The 16029-nt window shown below is 40.2% G+C and overlaps 1 protein-coding gene across 1 annotated transcript; it reads right to left on the minus strand.

The window, feature by feature from the left end:
* Positions 1-981: 981 nt before the first annotated feature.
* On the minus strand, positions 982-14219 carry NOL8 (nucleolar protein 8). The gene is made up of 16 exons (XM_057404273.1): positions 14035-14219; positions 13749-13811; positions 12712-12790; positions 12254-12401; positions 11443-11511; positions 9198-11123; positions 8796-8912; positions 7438-7557; positions 7084-7168; positions 6101-6245; positions 4384-4467; positions 3684-3961; positions 2684-2810; positions 2166-2236; positions 1434-1516; positions 982-1116 (listed from the first exon to the last, which is right to left on the minus strand). The coding sequence occupies exons 1-16, from the start codon at positions 14165-14167 to the stop codon at positions 1063-1065; spliced, it is 3582 nt and encodes a 1193-aa protein (XP_057260256.1). The 5' UTR covers positions 14168-14219; the 3' UTR covers positions 982-1062.
* Positions 14220-16029: the final 1810 nt, after the last annotated feature.

Genomic DNA, 16029 nt, shown 5'->3' on the forward strand with positions numbered 1-16029 from the left:
GACCATGCCCACGCCTCGCGTCTTCCCAATCACAGCGGTCAAGAGGAAGGGGACAAAGTGCTGGCCCTGAGTCCTCTTTTGCGCCCTCGATACCTCCTTCCCTTCCTCAAAAGCCTGACAGGTTCCCTCCCAGCTTCCCCTGCCTTGCTCAGAGAGGACGCTGCCCCCTACTCCACTGAATCAGTTTTCAAGCTGCATTAAGACCTATCAGGAAGGCACTTGGGGTGCACAGCACCTGTAAGACCACCTGTAGTTTGCCTGAAGAGCAAAGGGCTGTTTGAACCTGTACAATCACCCTGTGGGACTTCCTTCATGCCTTGTCCCCTATTATTCTTTGATTCAACCTTCCAGCCCTCCACCAACTTGCAACTGGGCTGGGGCCAGGCAAGTCCTGATGGAGCCTCTCTGCTCAGCACATATGCTCATTGGGTGTAGGAATGAGACCTTGTACGTACTAATATCCTTCATTCAACAGCAAGCATCCCACACCAGCAAGATCTGTCCTTGATATTTATTGATGTTCACACTGAATTAAGAAGTTCAGAAATCAACTCTGAAGAAATACACATGTACCCATTTCAGACATCTTCCCTGCTAATATATGTGTTTTCATAAAGTTTTGGCAAATTTTTACTCAGGAAATAATGCATTCCAAATATCTGTAAAGCAATCTGAAACAGATCTCTATTATGTTGGGCAGACTACAGTATAGATGGTCTTACAGACACAGAGCTACCTGCCTTTGGACAACACTACTTGGCACTGGGGTCTGAGAACACAGCAAAATAACCTGGGGTTGTCTTTGTTGCGTGTTCACATTATAACAAGAAAAAAACAAACAAACAAACAAACAAATAAACCAAACCAAAATGCCAAAACAAACAAACAAAAAAAACCCACACCAAAAGAGTTCACCACAAACATGCAAAACAAAGACTTTTCCAATATTATTATTGGAATATTCCAATTCCAATATTATTCTGAAACTAAATTTCTTCTGCAACTTCTCCAAAGAAAAAAACCACAAAACTGGTCTTATCTGACCAGTAAGATCAGAAATATTTATTGTTTTGCTTTCACTTTCCTTCTTGCATCCTTATGCTTCCTCCGGCATTCCTGAAAAGATTCAAATTTGAGCACAACATTATGAGATGCTTGGAAGTTCATGTGTCCTTTCTTTATACTTTTTTACATGAAATAACTGGTCCTATACAATACAGACATTCAGTAATTTACCTGACTGAACATCACAACATGATGTCATGAATACATTTATTATAAAACTTTTCAGTCCTCCAGTAATTAAAAAGCTTTAAGCCCATCTAAAGATCGTAAATTATTTTTCAGTGCAAATTAAGGAAATAAACAGCTGTGTTCCCCCATCATGTGGAGCTTTTAGCCAGTTACCGAGTAAGAGATGTTAAAACGCTCACCTCAAGCAATAATCTACGCCTGTCTTCCCAACCATCTCTTTCTTCACTGAGGTCTACCGATTTACAAAATAACTTCGGGCCCTCTGCACAAAAAGAATAAATTAACGTGGTTACACCCTTCTGAATATGCTCCTCTTTGTAACTCTCATAAGCGACACAGCAACAAAGTCAGAAGGCCCGTTCTTCATATTCCCCTCTCGCCCCCCCCAACACCGGGGCCTCCAACAGAAATGTTATGTATTACAGCCTTGCGTCCTAAGAAAAACGAACAGCAGCAGCAGCTTCCCCTGATATGCTCAAATATAGACCGCAGTGAAACAGCATTTGTTTCATTAGAAGCTCAGCACCACTATCCCGCATCTGCCAAGAAATTGGCTAGAATATCAAAAGCAATTGCTTTGATGGCCTACGAGTAGTTGCTGGTTTGTTTGTGGTTTGAGGCTTTTGGTTGTTGGTTTGTTGTTTTCTTTGCTTCAGGGCTTGTTTGGTTTTATTTTGGTTTTTTTTTTTTGGGTTTTTGTTTTCACTTTGAATTTAATGACATTAACAAGAAAAACCCCACAATATTTTGGATCAAAAACCTTGTGGGCATATGTGACTGATACGAATACTCAATATTTTTAACAAGAACTTCAGAAACACTGGAAACAATTAAGAATCGGATATATGCCTGAAAGGATCCAAAATATCTAGATAACTTGTCAAAAAGAGGGTGACCAAGTCACGTTATACCTCTTAGGCGTTCATCATCTTTGGAGAAGAAGAAAGATCTAGCACGTTCTGTCTGTGGTAAAGAGAAAAAACAAGAAAAAATACAAAGGAAATTCAGCATCGTAAGAGTTAGTGTTAAATTCCATTAGCCCAAGTCCAAGCTGCAAGGCTGTAAGGCTCCAGAGAAATAGTATCTCGGGCAGGACACTATACCACAGTAACCCAATACAACCTCCTATAAAAAAACCTTTCTGAAGAAAACATCACATGCGATTTGACTTTGGGCCAAGCCCACTACCCAGCTGAGTTCTCCTCACTGAGCTAGAAAGTCAGCTTTTCTTCTCAACAATCACGTGTGGCATTGGCATTTTTGACTACTACATTCTGTGAAGCAAGGAATGCTTTCCACAGGCGACTGCACTTGTCCAGAGATGTGGAATGAAGATGTCAGTCTCCCCGTGAGCCAGGTGCTGTTATTAATGTTCCCATAGTATCAACCCACCACAACCAAGTAGACAACAACTACAAATAAAACTTGCATTTCTTTGTCCCTTTTGCTTTCTGATGCCTCTGGTTCATCATCACCCTCAGAACTGCTGTCTTGGAAACGTGGATCTTCTTGCCATTTGACTTTCACAGGTTTTATTGTTTCAAGTATGTAGGGCTCTGCAATAAGAGCACAATTGAAAAAGAAAAATTGTCAGATTATTAACATACTTGCCAATACCAATACCTACTTCAGAGTGAAATAATTACATTGGAAATGACAGCTTTAAGAAGAACAGAAACCTCCCCTCCCAGGTTTTATATGTCCTCAGGGTAGGTATGAATTGAGGTTTGCTTTCTCATATGTCACAGATTTCGCCTTCAAAATTTGTAACTCGTGTCATCACACCATAGGCAAAGAGTGCAGTAGTCATTTCAGGGCTTGTTATCAGGGTCCTGGGCTCTATCAGTTCTCGCCAACCTCACAATCATCAGCTGATTTGGAAGTAAATGTGCCTCTTCATATTTTTATCTTGCAGAAGTTGTAATGAAAGCTGTCTTGCGCTGTGATCTATCTTAAAAAGCTCGTTTGCAAATAAATTCATAATGCCATACTCTTTGTTTAAGCTGTATTATTTTCATGTGTGTATTCCTCCCTGTACTACACACAGGCAATTGTTGAACTCTGACAGCATAATTTATTTAAAATTTTGATGGTTTACATGAAATCGCATTTGACTTTTATGTCATCTTTTTCCCTATTTAAGAAATTTAGTGGATGACAGCAAGTTTATCCACCACTGTTCAAAAAACAGTTAAATTATAGATCTTTCTCAAAACATTCCTCTCAAAATTCCTGGGATACAAGCATGGATTAACTCTGATTAAACTAGAATCTTGACAAGCATCAGAGAAGATTGTAGCAATTATTACTGATTTCTGCCTCTGAAAGTCACCTGGGCCATGAATTTCTCTACATGATACAACTCTACGGTATCTGACATAAGCTACCCATCACAAGTTGCACTATTATTATCCATGTTCTGCTGTTACCTCCTTTCATGCCTGACTCCTCCGTATCTCCAAAGAAGGAAAACTTGAAACCACCAGACTCCTCAGCTACGTTACTCCTGACATTAGGTCCCAAGTGGTCAGGTGGGGTAGAGTCCTCCGCATCATCTTTGTCCCAGGGTGTTTCTTCATTGTTGTGTGATTTGCTCTTTGAAGAGCCAAACAACTCTTTTAAATCAACAGCAATGTCATAATACGTTTCTTGAGACACTTCTGGCAGTTTCTCACTCTCTTCCCTCTCCCTCTTCCTTTTAGCTTTACTGAAATGAGATTGTTAAAGGATAGTAACACTCTATGTGTATTTTTAAAAGAAAGGTTCCCATAGAGGCAACCTTGTTATTAATGTCTTCTTACACTTATCCAAGCAAATGAAATGTTAATAGACAGTATTTTTTTCTCACAGATTTGCAAATCTTAGAAGTCAGTGACTTGAAGCAAAGGGACAGCCTGAAGGCGAGAAAATTAAGACAAAATGGTGTGCAGAAGTAGATGGACTAGAAAGAAAAGATGACATTATATGCTGGTTTTAGTGCTCACAATTCTATCTTTTGATTTTAGCAATAACAGAGAGAACTGAAGAAAAAACAGAGCAGTCTCCAGAGTTTCAATGTCAGTCTTCTGCTACAGCCATCTTTCCCCAGGAAGAAACATCACAATCCTAGTTACCAAGCTGTAGTATTACCTCTCTTGTTCTGTAGCACTTCGTTTCCTTTCAAAAACTACATGGTCCTCTCTTGTGGGATCATAGCGGAGGGCATTAATATCTCTATAAAAACAGAAAGAAAAAACCATGAGGCATCCGAAATGCCCAAGTGAAAGCTACCCTAAACCTTTACAGTCAGATTCAAATTCATATTGACTTATTGACCAAAACAGCTCCAGATCAATCTAAAGCCTAACTGGCATTTAGGCAGTACCTGGTAGTCAGTGACTGGGTCAGGAAAAACTATAAACAGAAGTGGCTTTAATCAAATAGATGTATTTACTATAAAACCTAGACCTCAGGTTGTGTGTGTTATGCAGTAAGTCTCTACCTGCACCTGTTTATCTTTTGAGGAGCTATAACAGTACAGCTATCCATAGCAATAGATCTCTATTTCTTCTGGTACTAAACAGTTCAAAATTCAAATATCTGAGGAGGAAAATAAACCCCAAATGAAAAACAAACAAACAAACAAAAAGAAAATACCAACCCAAACTCCCCAAACCCCACACAACTAACCAAGAAAAAAACAAAACACACACCCATTATGCCCACCTTCCAAAATCTAAACAGTTTGAGACTTTCAGCTAAAGCAGTTCAAGGTTTAGACGAATCCCAACACTAGTGTAGCAAATCCAACGCTGCCTTACGGCAATGCAAGAAGGCAATCACTTATTTCCCTTTCCTCTTTTCTCCCTAAATTAATGCTTACAGCATAAATTAACTACATTTAAATAGTTACACACTGCACCATTAACTGGGTACTAGAGAACAACATCATTTACAGAACTGCCCTAGAGATCACCTTTGGGGTTGCACAGATGATTCCCCCCTCCACTTAGGCTTTAGAGAATGCATTAAAATTTGTACAGAAGTAATTAACAATTAAATATGACTACACAGTGGTCACAATTGGTATTTAGCAGCCAGCAATCGACTGATACAACTCCAATAGTGACTTGTTAAAAACTGTGTGCTACTGCACTACCCTTAACGCTACTAACTTCCACCAGTTCACTCCACAGACCAATTTCTGTTAAAGGTCATAGTTAAATCTCACCATACTTCCCACAGTACATTTCCAGACCTCTAACATCGTCCTCTAATGAAGGCTACAGCATGCCCAACAGCAACATGTAACAAAGTCCTAATCGAATGAAGAATTAAAGCAGAAATACAGGTAAAGGAAAACAATAGTAATTTAAAAAAAAAAAAAACAACAAATTTTCCACTGAAAAAGAGGACTGATGAAGGCCTAATCACTTTTAGGCCAGCAAAAACAATACCCTTAGACTCTAACTTTGGCAGCAGTTAATAACTTACTGACCTACAGCCCAACTCTCATGTTCTTCGTCTAGCCACATTAGGTTTGTCTCCACAGAGAACAGAAATGTGTCTTACCTAGGCAAGGACTTGAAATGTTGATTTTTCATTATCAACACTCCAATCTAGAGCTATTAGAAGAAACTTGAGCAGGCATCAGTAGTATTTTTGCATAAAATAATGATTATTATCAGTTGTATAATCTATTGAGACACTCAACTTGAGAAACTGCATTAAAGACTAACCTCAAATGCACACGACAGAGAAGGAAACACTTTTCCTAATCAGCTTGGTAGAAAATTTAGTTGTGAAACATGGGCAAAAACTAAGCCTTCCTAAGATTCCTTCTTTATTGATAACAGACAATTCAGACCTGAATTTCTTAGCACTTGTGGCCTTCTTCGTCAGCTTAGGGTGTTCCAGGTTGACATTCAAGAGACTTCCCAGGATTTCCAGATTTTTCTTTTTCTCTGCAGCAAGCTCTTCTTCCTCATCTGCCTTCAAGATGCTTGTCTCTGCTATAAGAAAAATACATAATCTTTCCCCTGCTACCACCCGAGTAAGCCTGCGATATCTGATATATTGCATTACTATCATACTACAAGTCCTCACGTTTCAAGCACATCACCTCCTTAATTTTAAAGCTACTTGGAGGTTTTCTCCCTTGCAGTGCAGAAAACCAGATCCGTTATTTAACTTTTTCTCTGCTTATATCATATAACTGTACAACTACTTGGTCCCTCATAGACACTGAACAGATGATCACATTAAATCAACAAAGGGAGTAGCAGAAGTAGGCAAAAATTTAAGTTTCAGAAACAAATTCTTGATCTTGAAAACTGTTAAGAATTGCAATTTTGGTAGGGGGTGGAAAAAAGAAATATTTTAACATGTTTTCCTTTTTTGGCTTTTCTGCTTTTTAAAGAAAAAAAAAACCACCCAACAAAAAAATCTTTCTTTCTAAGGCTAATAGATCAGCCGTGGACTGCAGGATCACTATAAAATTGTTTATGTGAGTGTAATGGTCAAAATGTCTATCTTAAGAAATCACTACTTAACTCTATGAAAAACATGGATTAATGCGTTCTGGGATCATCCTGTATTAAAAAAATATTTTCAGGTGCTGACTGATGTACTAAGTACATCTCACTCAGCTCTTACAAATATATCTGCAACACAAACATTTGGGAAAACACAGCCACCAACGTGGCTATGCACAGCCACAAGAGCCGAGCTGTTTTTCTTATGAAATCTCCGACGTAAAAGTAGTCCATAATTTGTTTCAAGCATCCAATATTAAGGCTCCATGATGTAGCTCTATTACTGTCATTAACCAGAAAATAGGAGCAGGTTTACCTTCTTCTTCACTGTCACTTTCAAGGAATCGAGCGTCCATGCGGAATCTTTCATCCGTGCCAAGTCGTGACTGCAATTTCAAGAGCTAACCAAAATGAAAGACACTACTAAGCACTGGAGAAGAAAACCATCAACATTCAGTAACTTCAAAGATGACAACATCAGAGAAACTCCTCCCACTCCCCAACATATATCACTTCCTCCATGGCCGCTGTTTCCTCTAGTTCAGGGAATTCCATTGTAGTTTTGTCAAAATCACATTCAGCAAGCATGCAAACCCATGTGTGATGTACTTCTGAAGCAGCCTAACAGAGACTTAGAAGAAGACTAAATTACAGTAATGGGTTCACTCACTTTTTCACCAGCTTTGCCTTCAAACTGGGGCTTAATTTTGAATCTCTCAGCATCCACATCATCTTGCTCATCCTCACTGCTGTCAAACAGTCTGCCCAAGGTTTTAGGAGCAGATCCATCCTTTGATAAACAAAAAGAAAACAGAGAAAGGCAGCAGTTTACGTAAATTTGAGAAAACAAATCAGCATCAGCTTTGCTCAAGTGCTTTCCAGTTTATCTGAAGAACTGTATTTCTAGAACATGCAGCTCACTTACTGATCCATGCGCTTCAACTCCTACATTGTACACACAACTCATACAATTCTGTTTTACAGTTAAGACTATTAAAATTTAGCATAGACAAAATATCTATGTAAAGGGTAACTTGGCTTTTACAATATGAGATAACTGGGTATAAACCCCCAAATTTCTGATTATGTCAAGGGAGATATTTAAAGATACGCATGTCAAACTATACCCTTTCTAAACAAGCCTCACTTATGGCATAAACTCAAGGATATAGTTTAAGTCAGTTGATCAAAAACAATGATTGCAAAATGTAAGCACTCCATGGCTTTAAACAGTTTTCCATTAATCAGAAGTTCTTTTAAAGAAAGGGGAAATTATAGGGCATGGATTCCAAATACAGGGTAAGGATATACATGAGTGAAAGAAGTGATAAACACAAGGATAAATGAGAAAATGTTTTAATTACACAGTGAAAATGGTCAGAATATTACAGCATTTATGAAGAAAAAAAAAACAACAAAAGCAAACCCAATGGTCTGACTCTTTAGCTGAGATGTGACTAAGAAAATAGTCTGCTAAATAAGGTCACAGGTGCAGTGTATGGAGGAAGTCCCACACAACTTACCTGGACCCCAACATGACTTTAAAAAGGCAACATTGCATTAACACAATTAATACAGATTCTTCATCCACAGGCTTGGAAAGACCAGAGTCCCTCTATAGTACTCAAGCCAAAACTCTTCCCCCTGCTTTGACTAAAAGCAGTAACATTTCAAAACTAATTAAGTTAGTTAATGTAACTTAAGCACTCTTTGTCTTTTCATCCAAGTCAGAGTACCTTTCATACAAATCTCAAACTCCTTACACATTCTCAAAGTTCTCCAGTTTTAGCAGAGGAATGGTTAAATTCTTTGAAACCTACCCCATGTTATCAAAAAAAAAAAAAAAAAGAAAAAAAAGAGAGAGAAGAATCCTTCCTATTAATCCAAACCTGGCCCACTTTTTTCTGTCATTTCACTACGAAAAACAGTCTTCAGAAAAAGAGGCATAATCATATGGAATATAAGGCACAGTCATATCCATATGGAATTACTTTACAGAATACTGGACTTGCTCTCAATAACACTTACGTCCTCATGCATATTTCCCAAACTGGCATCTTTCTTCAATGTCTCATCTACTTCAGCTTCACTTTCCACATCTGAATGAAATATCACGTGTTTATGCTTGCCTGCTGGCTGGCTATCCTGTGGAAGAGTGAAACTCTCAAGTCAAACTTAACAAATACTTGCTACAGCCATACACAGTATCTAAAAGATGTTTCCATGACATGAAAGAAGAAATCTACTATTCCTCTTGCAACTCAAGACGCATTCCATTAATTGGCATTCATCACTTTTTATACATTCACAAGAAAAGTGGCAATGTTAACCAAAAATTCCAAACAATGATTTTTAAAATATCTTAAACCACATCTATTAATTCCCTGTTTCTTTTACTGCATACTATTCAGAGAGAAGTTGTGTCATTACCAGATTGGAGAGAGCTCCTTGAATGAGTTTCTTCTGTAACTCTCTCTCTCTCTGTCTCTCCCCCAGAGCTGCTAGCCTCCTTTGGTTATCCTGCAACTGTTTCTTTTCTGGTCTACGTTCCTTTGAAGCACTAGCATGAAAACAAAGCTCTTTATTTTCCAGAAAGCTTCTCTTCCCATCCTCACGTTTATCAGCTTCACATTCTGGATTTGGATTGCTTACATCCTGCTTCGATTGTTTTGAAAGTAGTCTGGGGCTTTTCAGTTGTTCAGTGTGTTTCTGTGACACTGCAGCATTACTATCCATGTTGCTGCTCGGGTCTTCACTCTGAAGAGTACGAGCAGCAGCATCTCCATGCTCTGAGCATTGCTTGGATCGTGCAGAACTTGCATCTTTGTTCTTTCCTTGCAAGTGCAGCCTGAACACAGGCTGACCTCTCTCGTCTGCAAATGACGCAGCATGTGACAGTTCCTCGTGCAGTTCACAACGCGCATTTTGTTGCTTTTTACTGCTGAGTTCAACTGAATACACTTGATGGTTCTTTCGCTGTCTTTGAGATGACTCCTCCCCACAGGAGGAAACACAAGCTTCAAGATCTAATCTTTCTACAAACCTCTTCTCTAAACCAGTGCTGTCCCTGGGTAACTCTTTTTCACAAAGGGACCCCAATCCTCTGAAGGGCTGATATTTCAAATGCAAATTATTTTGTTCCTTGAAACTTGCTTCATCAGCAGCATCCTCCCCTGCCAAAATCGCAGCAACTATATCTTCAGGACAGATACATTTTTTCCTAACTGCAGGGCAAAATTTTGAAAGCTTTGTTTTATTTCCAACGTTACCCTTAGGATATTCTTCAACACCACACTGACTAGAGCTCCATGTAATGTCTAATTCTTCTCCACGTGTTGCAGTAGCTAATGCTTGTAAGTCATCCAATGTAATGTCTAAGTGGTAACAGTTTTGCATCATGCATTCATAATCTAAACTGCTTTCAGACTCCTCTTTCTCAGGATCTGAACAAGAGCTTTCACTATCACTTGTCTTTGTTGCACTGTTACCTGCTGTGCTCTGCAAGGCAGCAGTTTGGGATTTTTTCTTTTTGCCTTTTTTTTCCACATATTCTTTTAAATTATGAGTTTTTACTGAGGATTTATTTACAAAATCACTTTTTTTCTCAGTTAAGATGTCTTCATTTTCCACCTTCACCGGTTTACAATCATCTAAAACTGTAGAGTTCTTGTTATGTAGATGTGGAGTTTTACTTTTAGCAATAATTTCATCTGTATCTGCTGACTGATAACCATTATCACATTCCATTATCTTTTTCTCTCTAAAGCTTCCTTTGATAGCTTGCTTCATGGCATCTGGATTGCTTAAGGACCAGTAACTACTGTATTTTAATTCAAAATTGTCCCCAGCAATTTCCAAGTGGTCACTTTCAGCCTTGCCAGTTTCAGCTTTATGTACTTCTCTCTCTACCATGGCTCTGATTTCCTCTTCAGAATCAATATCACTCTCAGAAACACTCGTATTATTTTGAAGTGTAACACCAGAAACATTGCTTTCATCTGGTAATATGCCTCTCCCAGATACTTTACTATTAAGACTCCTCAATGGAGGCAATTTAGACTTCCCTTTGGGTTTACATTTTGATCGTTGATCTAGTTGTGGTGAGCTTGTGGTTTTTGAATTTGACTGGCACCCAGAGGGGAGAACTACTGTTCCATTCAAAGCCTCACTGCCCAGCTGCCTCAGTTTTTTAGGTGGCTTCTTCACTGCAGGTGACTCTCCTTTCCGCTTCGGGTTTATGCTGTCACCTCTCTCTTCCAAGTGCCAAGCAAGCTCAGAAACAGGAACGGCATTTGTCAAGTCTGACTCCAGCTTTCTAAGGTTATGGCAATATTTTGATGGGTCATATTTCATAATGTGAGTCTGAGTTAAGGAACTAACCCAACATGATGCTTTCAGCAAGCAAACTTCCAGTCTTTATGAACAGGCTGGATTCTGTGTGAAAGGACAACCCAGAGTCCTTCTTCATGTCAGAACCTTAAGCCTTTAAGCAGCTGACTTGCAGTCTAAACAATGTATTCAAATCACACAAGCCTACTGCAAGATTTACTTAGGGAATCCAGTGAATCAACGTTGGCTACTATGTCACACTTCCAGGCTGTGAAGCAAATGTTTCCCCATATAACAAAAGAAAGAAGGGAATCATGCCTATGCCCAACCAAGAGGAAAAGGATATTTTCTTTTTCTGTTGACTCCTGAGGTGCAGGATAGGCAAGACTCTTCCAAATTTGCCAACAACCCATTTCTGAAAGAGAAGAAAAACAACCAGCTTAAAACAAACAAGGACTGGAAGTAACCCCATAATAAAACGGGATGCATATTCTTGGAAAACAGAAACACTCATAAAGAACCATCTGTGACTAGCTTTTTTTTGTTTACTCTCTTCAGTGAGATTTATTTGTACTGAGCAAGTTAGTCAGCTTCCCTCACAAAAGAAAAAAAAAAAATAAAAGAACAAACCCTAACCCCCCCATCACCCTCCGAAACCACTCTGTGCTCAGCAAATAACTTTGAAAACTTTGTAGAAAGTATAATCTTTGTTACCCAAATGTTCATATTCAGTGCTTTCATTCCAAGTCTTACTTTTACAAGCATGTGTAGACCATGACCCTGAATGTACAGAAGCACAGAGATTAGCTCCTGACAATCCAGATGTCAAAAATGTATATTCTGTATAGAAAGAAGACACACACTCTGCCTACATGCTTTTAAGGGGGACACAAAGATGTTTCCAACATAAAGGAGTAATTTAACATCACAAAAGAGTGTGATCAAGATGAGTTTTAGGTATTACAAAGAACACCAGGAACATTCTACACAAGGAATACATAAAGTATTTCCTTAGACTGCTTTTCACAACTTGGGTGTTTCATAAAGGTTTCTTTACATAACGGGTAGAGATTTGACACAAATACAGATGTAAGAAGCCAATGCCCAATTCTGGCTTTTGTTTTGCTTTAGTTCTCTTCACACCTGCCCCACCATACCTTATGATCTGGCACTTCTGTACCTGGTACTGCTTTCATAAAGAAGTCCACAACTCCCACCTTTTTCAACGATTCTAACAGAGATGCTTGGCCATTTCTCTGTGGCTTTTCTTTCTGCAGCTTTGCTTCCTCCCTCTCCCTGGCCAGCCTGTACCAACAAGCACATCATGCATGATAAAAAAGTCTGCCCGTGTGCTAAATTACAGCTGGCAGCAACTTTGTTCCACGGAACAGTAACCATTCCAACCCAAAGAAATGGCACATCTGCTACCTTTAAGGGAATAATGATGCCAAACATGTTGCAGTATCCAATGAGCATCGACAGTGCACCAATGTCAATAAAATCTAGAAAGATTAAGAGCGTAGCAGCCGAAAGCACAATTATAATACTATCAGATAATCAGAAAAGGGGTAACTTCAGCAGCAATATATATACGATTTTTAAAATTCATTTTTACCTGTGCAAGAAGCTTTCTTTGGCCAACTCAATTTGCAGTGTCCCGCCTTTCCATTTTGTTTTATTTAAAACTGTCATGCCTGTAGAACAAGGAGATGGCAAATGAATATTTTTCACATTAAAAAAAAGCACAACAAAAAAAAAAAAAACACCACACCTCAGGCTTAACTATACCTTCTTCTAGAACTTTCTTCAGCATGGTATTATTACTCCCTTGATTTAAGTTTGTACGTGAAAAGTCTAATACCTAAGTCTTAAACAAGAAAGTCCATATCCAAAATTCAAATTCTGACTTCAAAAGATTCATTCAAGTCATTCAGACACATGTACCCTGATGTTTCTACATTACTGTCACATAGGCTCTTCTTGACTTCACTTCTTGTGCACTTTGAAAAACACAGTTAAGGACTACAGAAAATCAGAGAGAAAAAAGGTGTACTTGGAACTTTAGGATGCAAAGTGTCAAGGGCTCTTAAACAGTCGCTTTCCAACAACTTTACCATTCCTAACTGTAGCATTTCCTACATAAAAGGGCATATTTCCAAGTCCTCTCATTGGGAACAGGCATCTTCACCTGCCATTTTGGTGCCACATATTACATAGGTGGTTTTATAACCCTGCAACTAGTTTTGTAACCCCATGACATTGGGATTTGTAATACTGCTGTAACAGGAGCATGCTTTACATAAACTCTTCTCCTGGGCTTCCTCTCATACCAAGTCACAATGTTTTTACGGACCTGATGCGAGTGTTTGAAGCACATTTCCTATATTTTTTCCTACAAGGGTTAGAACAAATTCATTAAGTCACTCATCTCAATCACAAGAAGCCTTTTTAATGTGCTTACACCTACTTAGAGCTCCTGTAAAGTAACTTAAGTAAAATTGCAGCTTAAAGGGAATAAACATGACAATAGAAGGAAACAGGGTCTACCTTGACCACATTGTGATACGACAACATTAGATGGATTTTCAGTAATGCAAACTGCCTCAAAACCATAAATTACTTAAAAAGAAATGAATAAAACCACTTACTCACACTTTCTAAGATCTGCATCTGAAATATTGACAGTGATGTAAGCAAAAGCTTTCAGAGGGTTCCCTGAGCAAAGAGAAACACTCAGTTAATTTCTATGTAATTTCACAGATTCCTTTAAAACTAAAAACTGAGAATGTGTCATAAGCTAAAAAAAAAAAAAAACAAAAAACCAAACCCCAAAACCCCCAATAACAAAAAACAACAACCCAACCAAAACCATTTCACACACAAATTAAAAACCAATTCGCTTTAAAAAGAATGTTAAAGATTGGCACAATGCTGTTACCCTGATCATCTTGTCTGGTAATAACCTCCGCATCCAAAACGTGCCCAAACTTGCCAAATCTTTCCTGCAGCTCAGCCTTAGAAACCGCATGGCCAAGCCCTCCAACATACAAGCGTTTCGGCACTCGCTGCATCTCCACGTGGGAGAGTCCGGCTGCGCCAGCTGTCCCGACCTCTCCGGTTTTCTGTAACAAGATCAGCACGGGTCACCAGCACTAACACAGGAGAGATTAAAGCGTTTACAGCACCAAGCCGCGGAACAACACCACCACCAGCAGCGCACCGCAGAGCCTCGTGCTCCAGCCCAAGGCGGCCAACGCCGCCCTGTAACGGGAAACCATGAGACCGGGGCGAGGCCTCCGCCACCGCTGCCGCTGCCCCGGCAACATCAGCAAGAGCCTCGGTAACCGCGCGACTGCACCGGACGCCACTACCCACCCACACCTCCGGCGGCGACGAGAAGCACAGCGCCCTGAAATTGATATTCCCCCTCGAAGCCCTTCCTGTGGCAACGGGGAAAAAAGGTTCCGGCAGCTGCCTTTGCAGCAGTGGGGCGAGTACACGAGGTTTGGGTCTGGAGACGGCGGAAGGTGCGAGAGAAACGCACTAAAAGGAAAAGCGAAAAACTTTCCACAAGACACGAATAAGAAACTGACAACAGAAAACAACTCCAGCACGAAACAACACTTGTGACATCATCTGAAGCAACGACCTTCGGAACCACCGTTGCAGTGACTACGTTTCCGGGAGGGAGTATGAAGCCACATCCGGCGCGCTACACCTGCGCAGCCGCAGCGGTAGCGGCCAGGACGAGGCGGGCGGTTCGGCGGTTGGAAGTGCGGGGCGGGGGAGGGGAGGGCTGCTCTCGGTCTCTCCCAGAGACGGCGCGGGACCGCCGGGGCAGACGCGATTCTGAAGCCGCCCACCGAGTCCGGCGGCCGCAACACCGGCTCGGCTGCGAGTGCCGCTTCCTGCTTTTGCCCACTGGGGGGGGGTTGTTGAAGCAAAGTCGGGCAGAGCTGCACCTCGCAGCTCCAACGGTTTTACCAATAACGGCCTCAACGTCTCTGGCTCAAATTACCATTCCACAGTTGCTTAATCACCATTTCCTTTCCCTGTGGTTTTCATTAAATCCTCCATACCATGCCATGTGAGCATCTCTTCATCATGAAATCGGCACTTTTCAATTAACACACCAGGAATGACTTCAGTGTAAAATTCACCTGCAAAAAAGGACTCTCCCCATCTTTATCACAGGGTGACATCCCTTAATAATCCGCCTGCGACACAAGGACAAACACCAGACATTGTCTCGGGCACAGCCAGAGTAATGCCTTCACTCAGGTCTACTAATTTACAAAATAACTTCGGGCCCCCTGCACAAAAAGAATAAATTAACGTGCTTACACCGTACTGAATATGCTCCTCTGTAAATCTCATGAGCAACACAGCAACAAAGTCAGAAGGCCTGTTCTTCATATTCCCCTTCATATTCCCCTCTCGCCCCCCGCCCAACTGGGGCCTCCAACAGAAATGTTACGTATTACAGCCTTGCGTCCTAAGAAAAACGAACAGCAGCAGCAGCTTCCCCTGATATGCTCAAATATAGACCGCAGTGAAACAGCATTTGTTTCATTAGAAGCTCAGCACCACTATACTGCATCTGCCAAGAAATTGGCTAGAATATCAAAAGCAATTGCTTTGTTGGCCTACGGGTAGTTGCTGGTTTGTTTGTGGTTTGAGGCTTTTGGTTGTTGGTTTGTTGTTTTCTTTGCTTCAGGGTTTGTTTGGTTTTATTTTGGGGGTTTTTTGTTTTGTTTGTCTTTTTGGTTGGTTGGTTGGGGATTTTGGGGGCATTTTTTTTTTTTTACTTCGAACTTAATTACATTAACAAGAAAAAAAAACCACAATGTTTTGTATCAAAACCCTTGTGGGCATATGTGACTGATACGAATGGTCAATATTTTTAACAAGAACGTCAGAAACACTGGAAACA

Source organism: Pezoporus wallicus, unplaced genomic scaffold (assembly GCF_028554395.1).
Source record: "Pezoporus wallicus isolate ANWC-B61680 ecotype Strahan unplaced genomic scaffold, APGP_CSIRO_Pwel_v1 contig_5935, whole genome shotgun sequence".
Taxonomy (NCBI): domain Eukaryota; kingdom Metazoa; phylum Chordata; class Aves; order Psittaciformes; family Psittacidae; genus Pezoporus; species Pezoporus wallicus.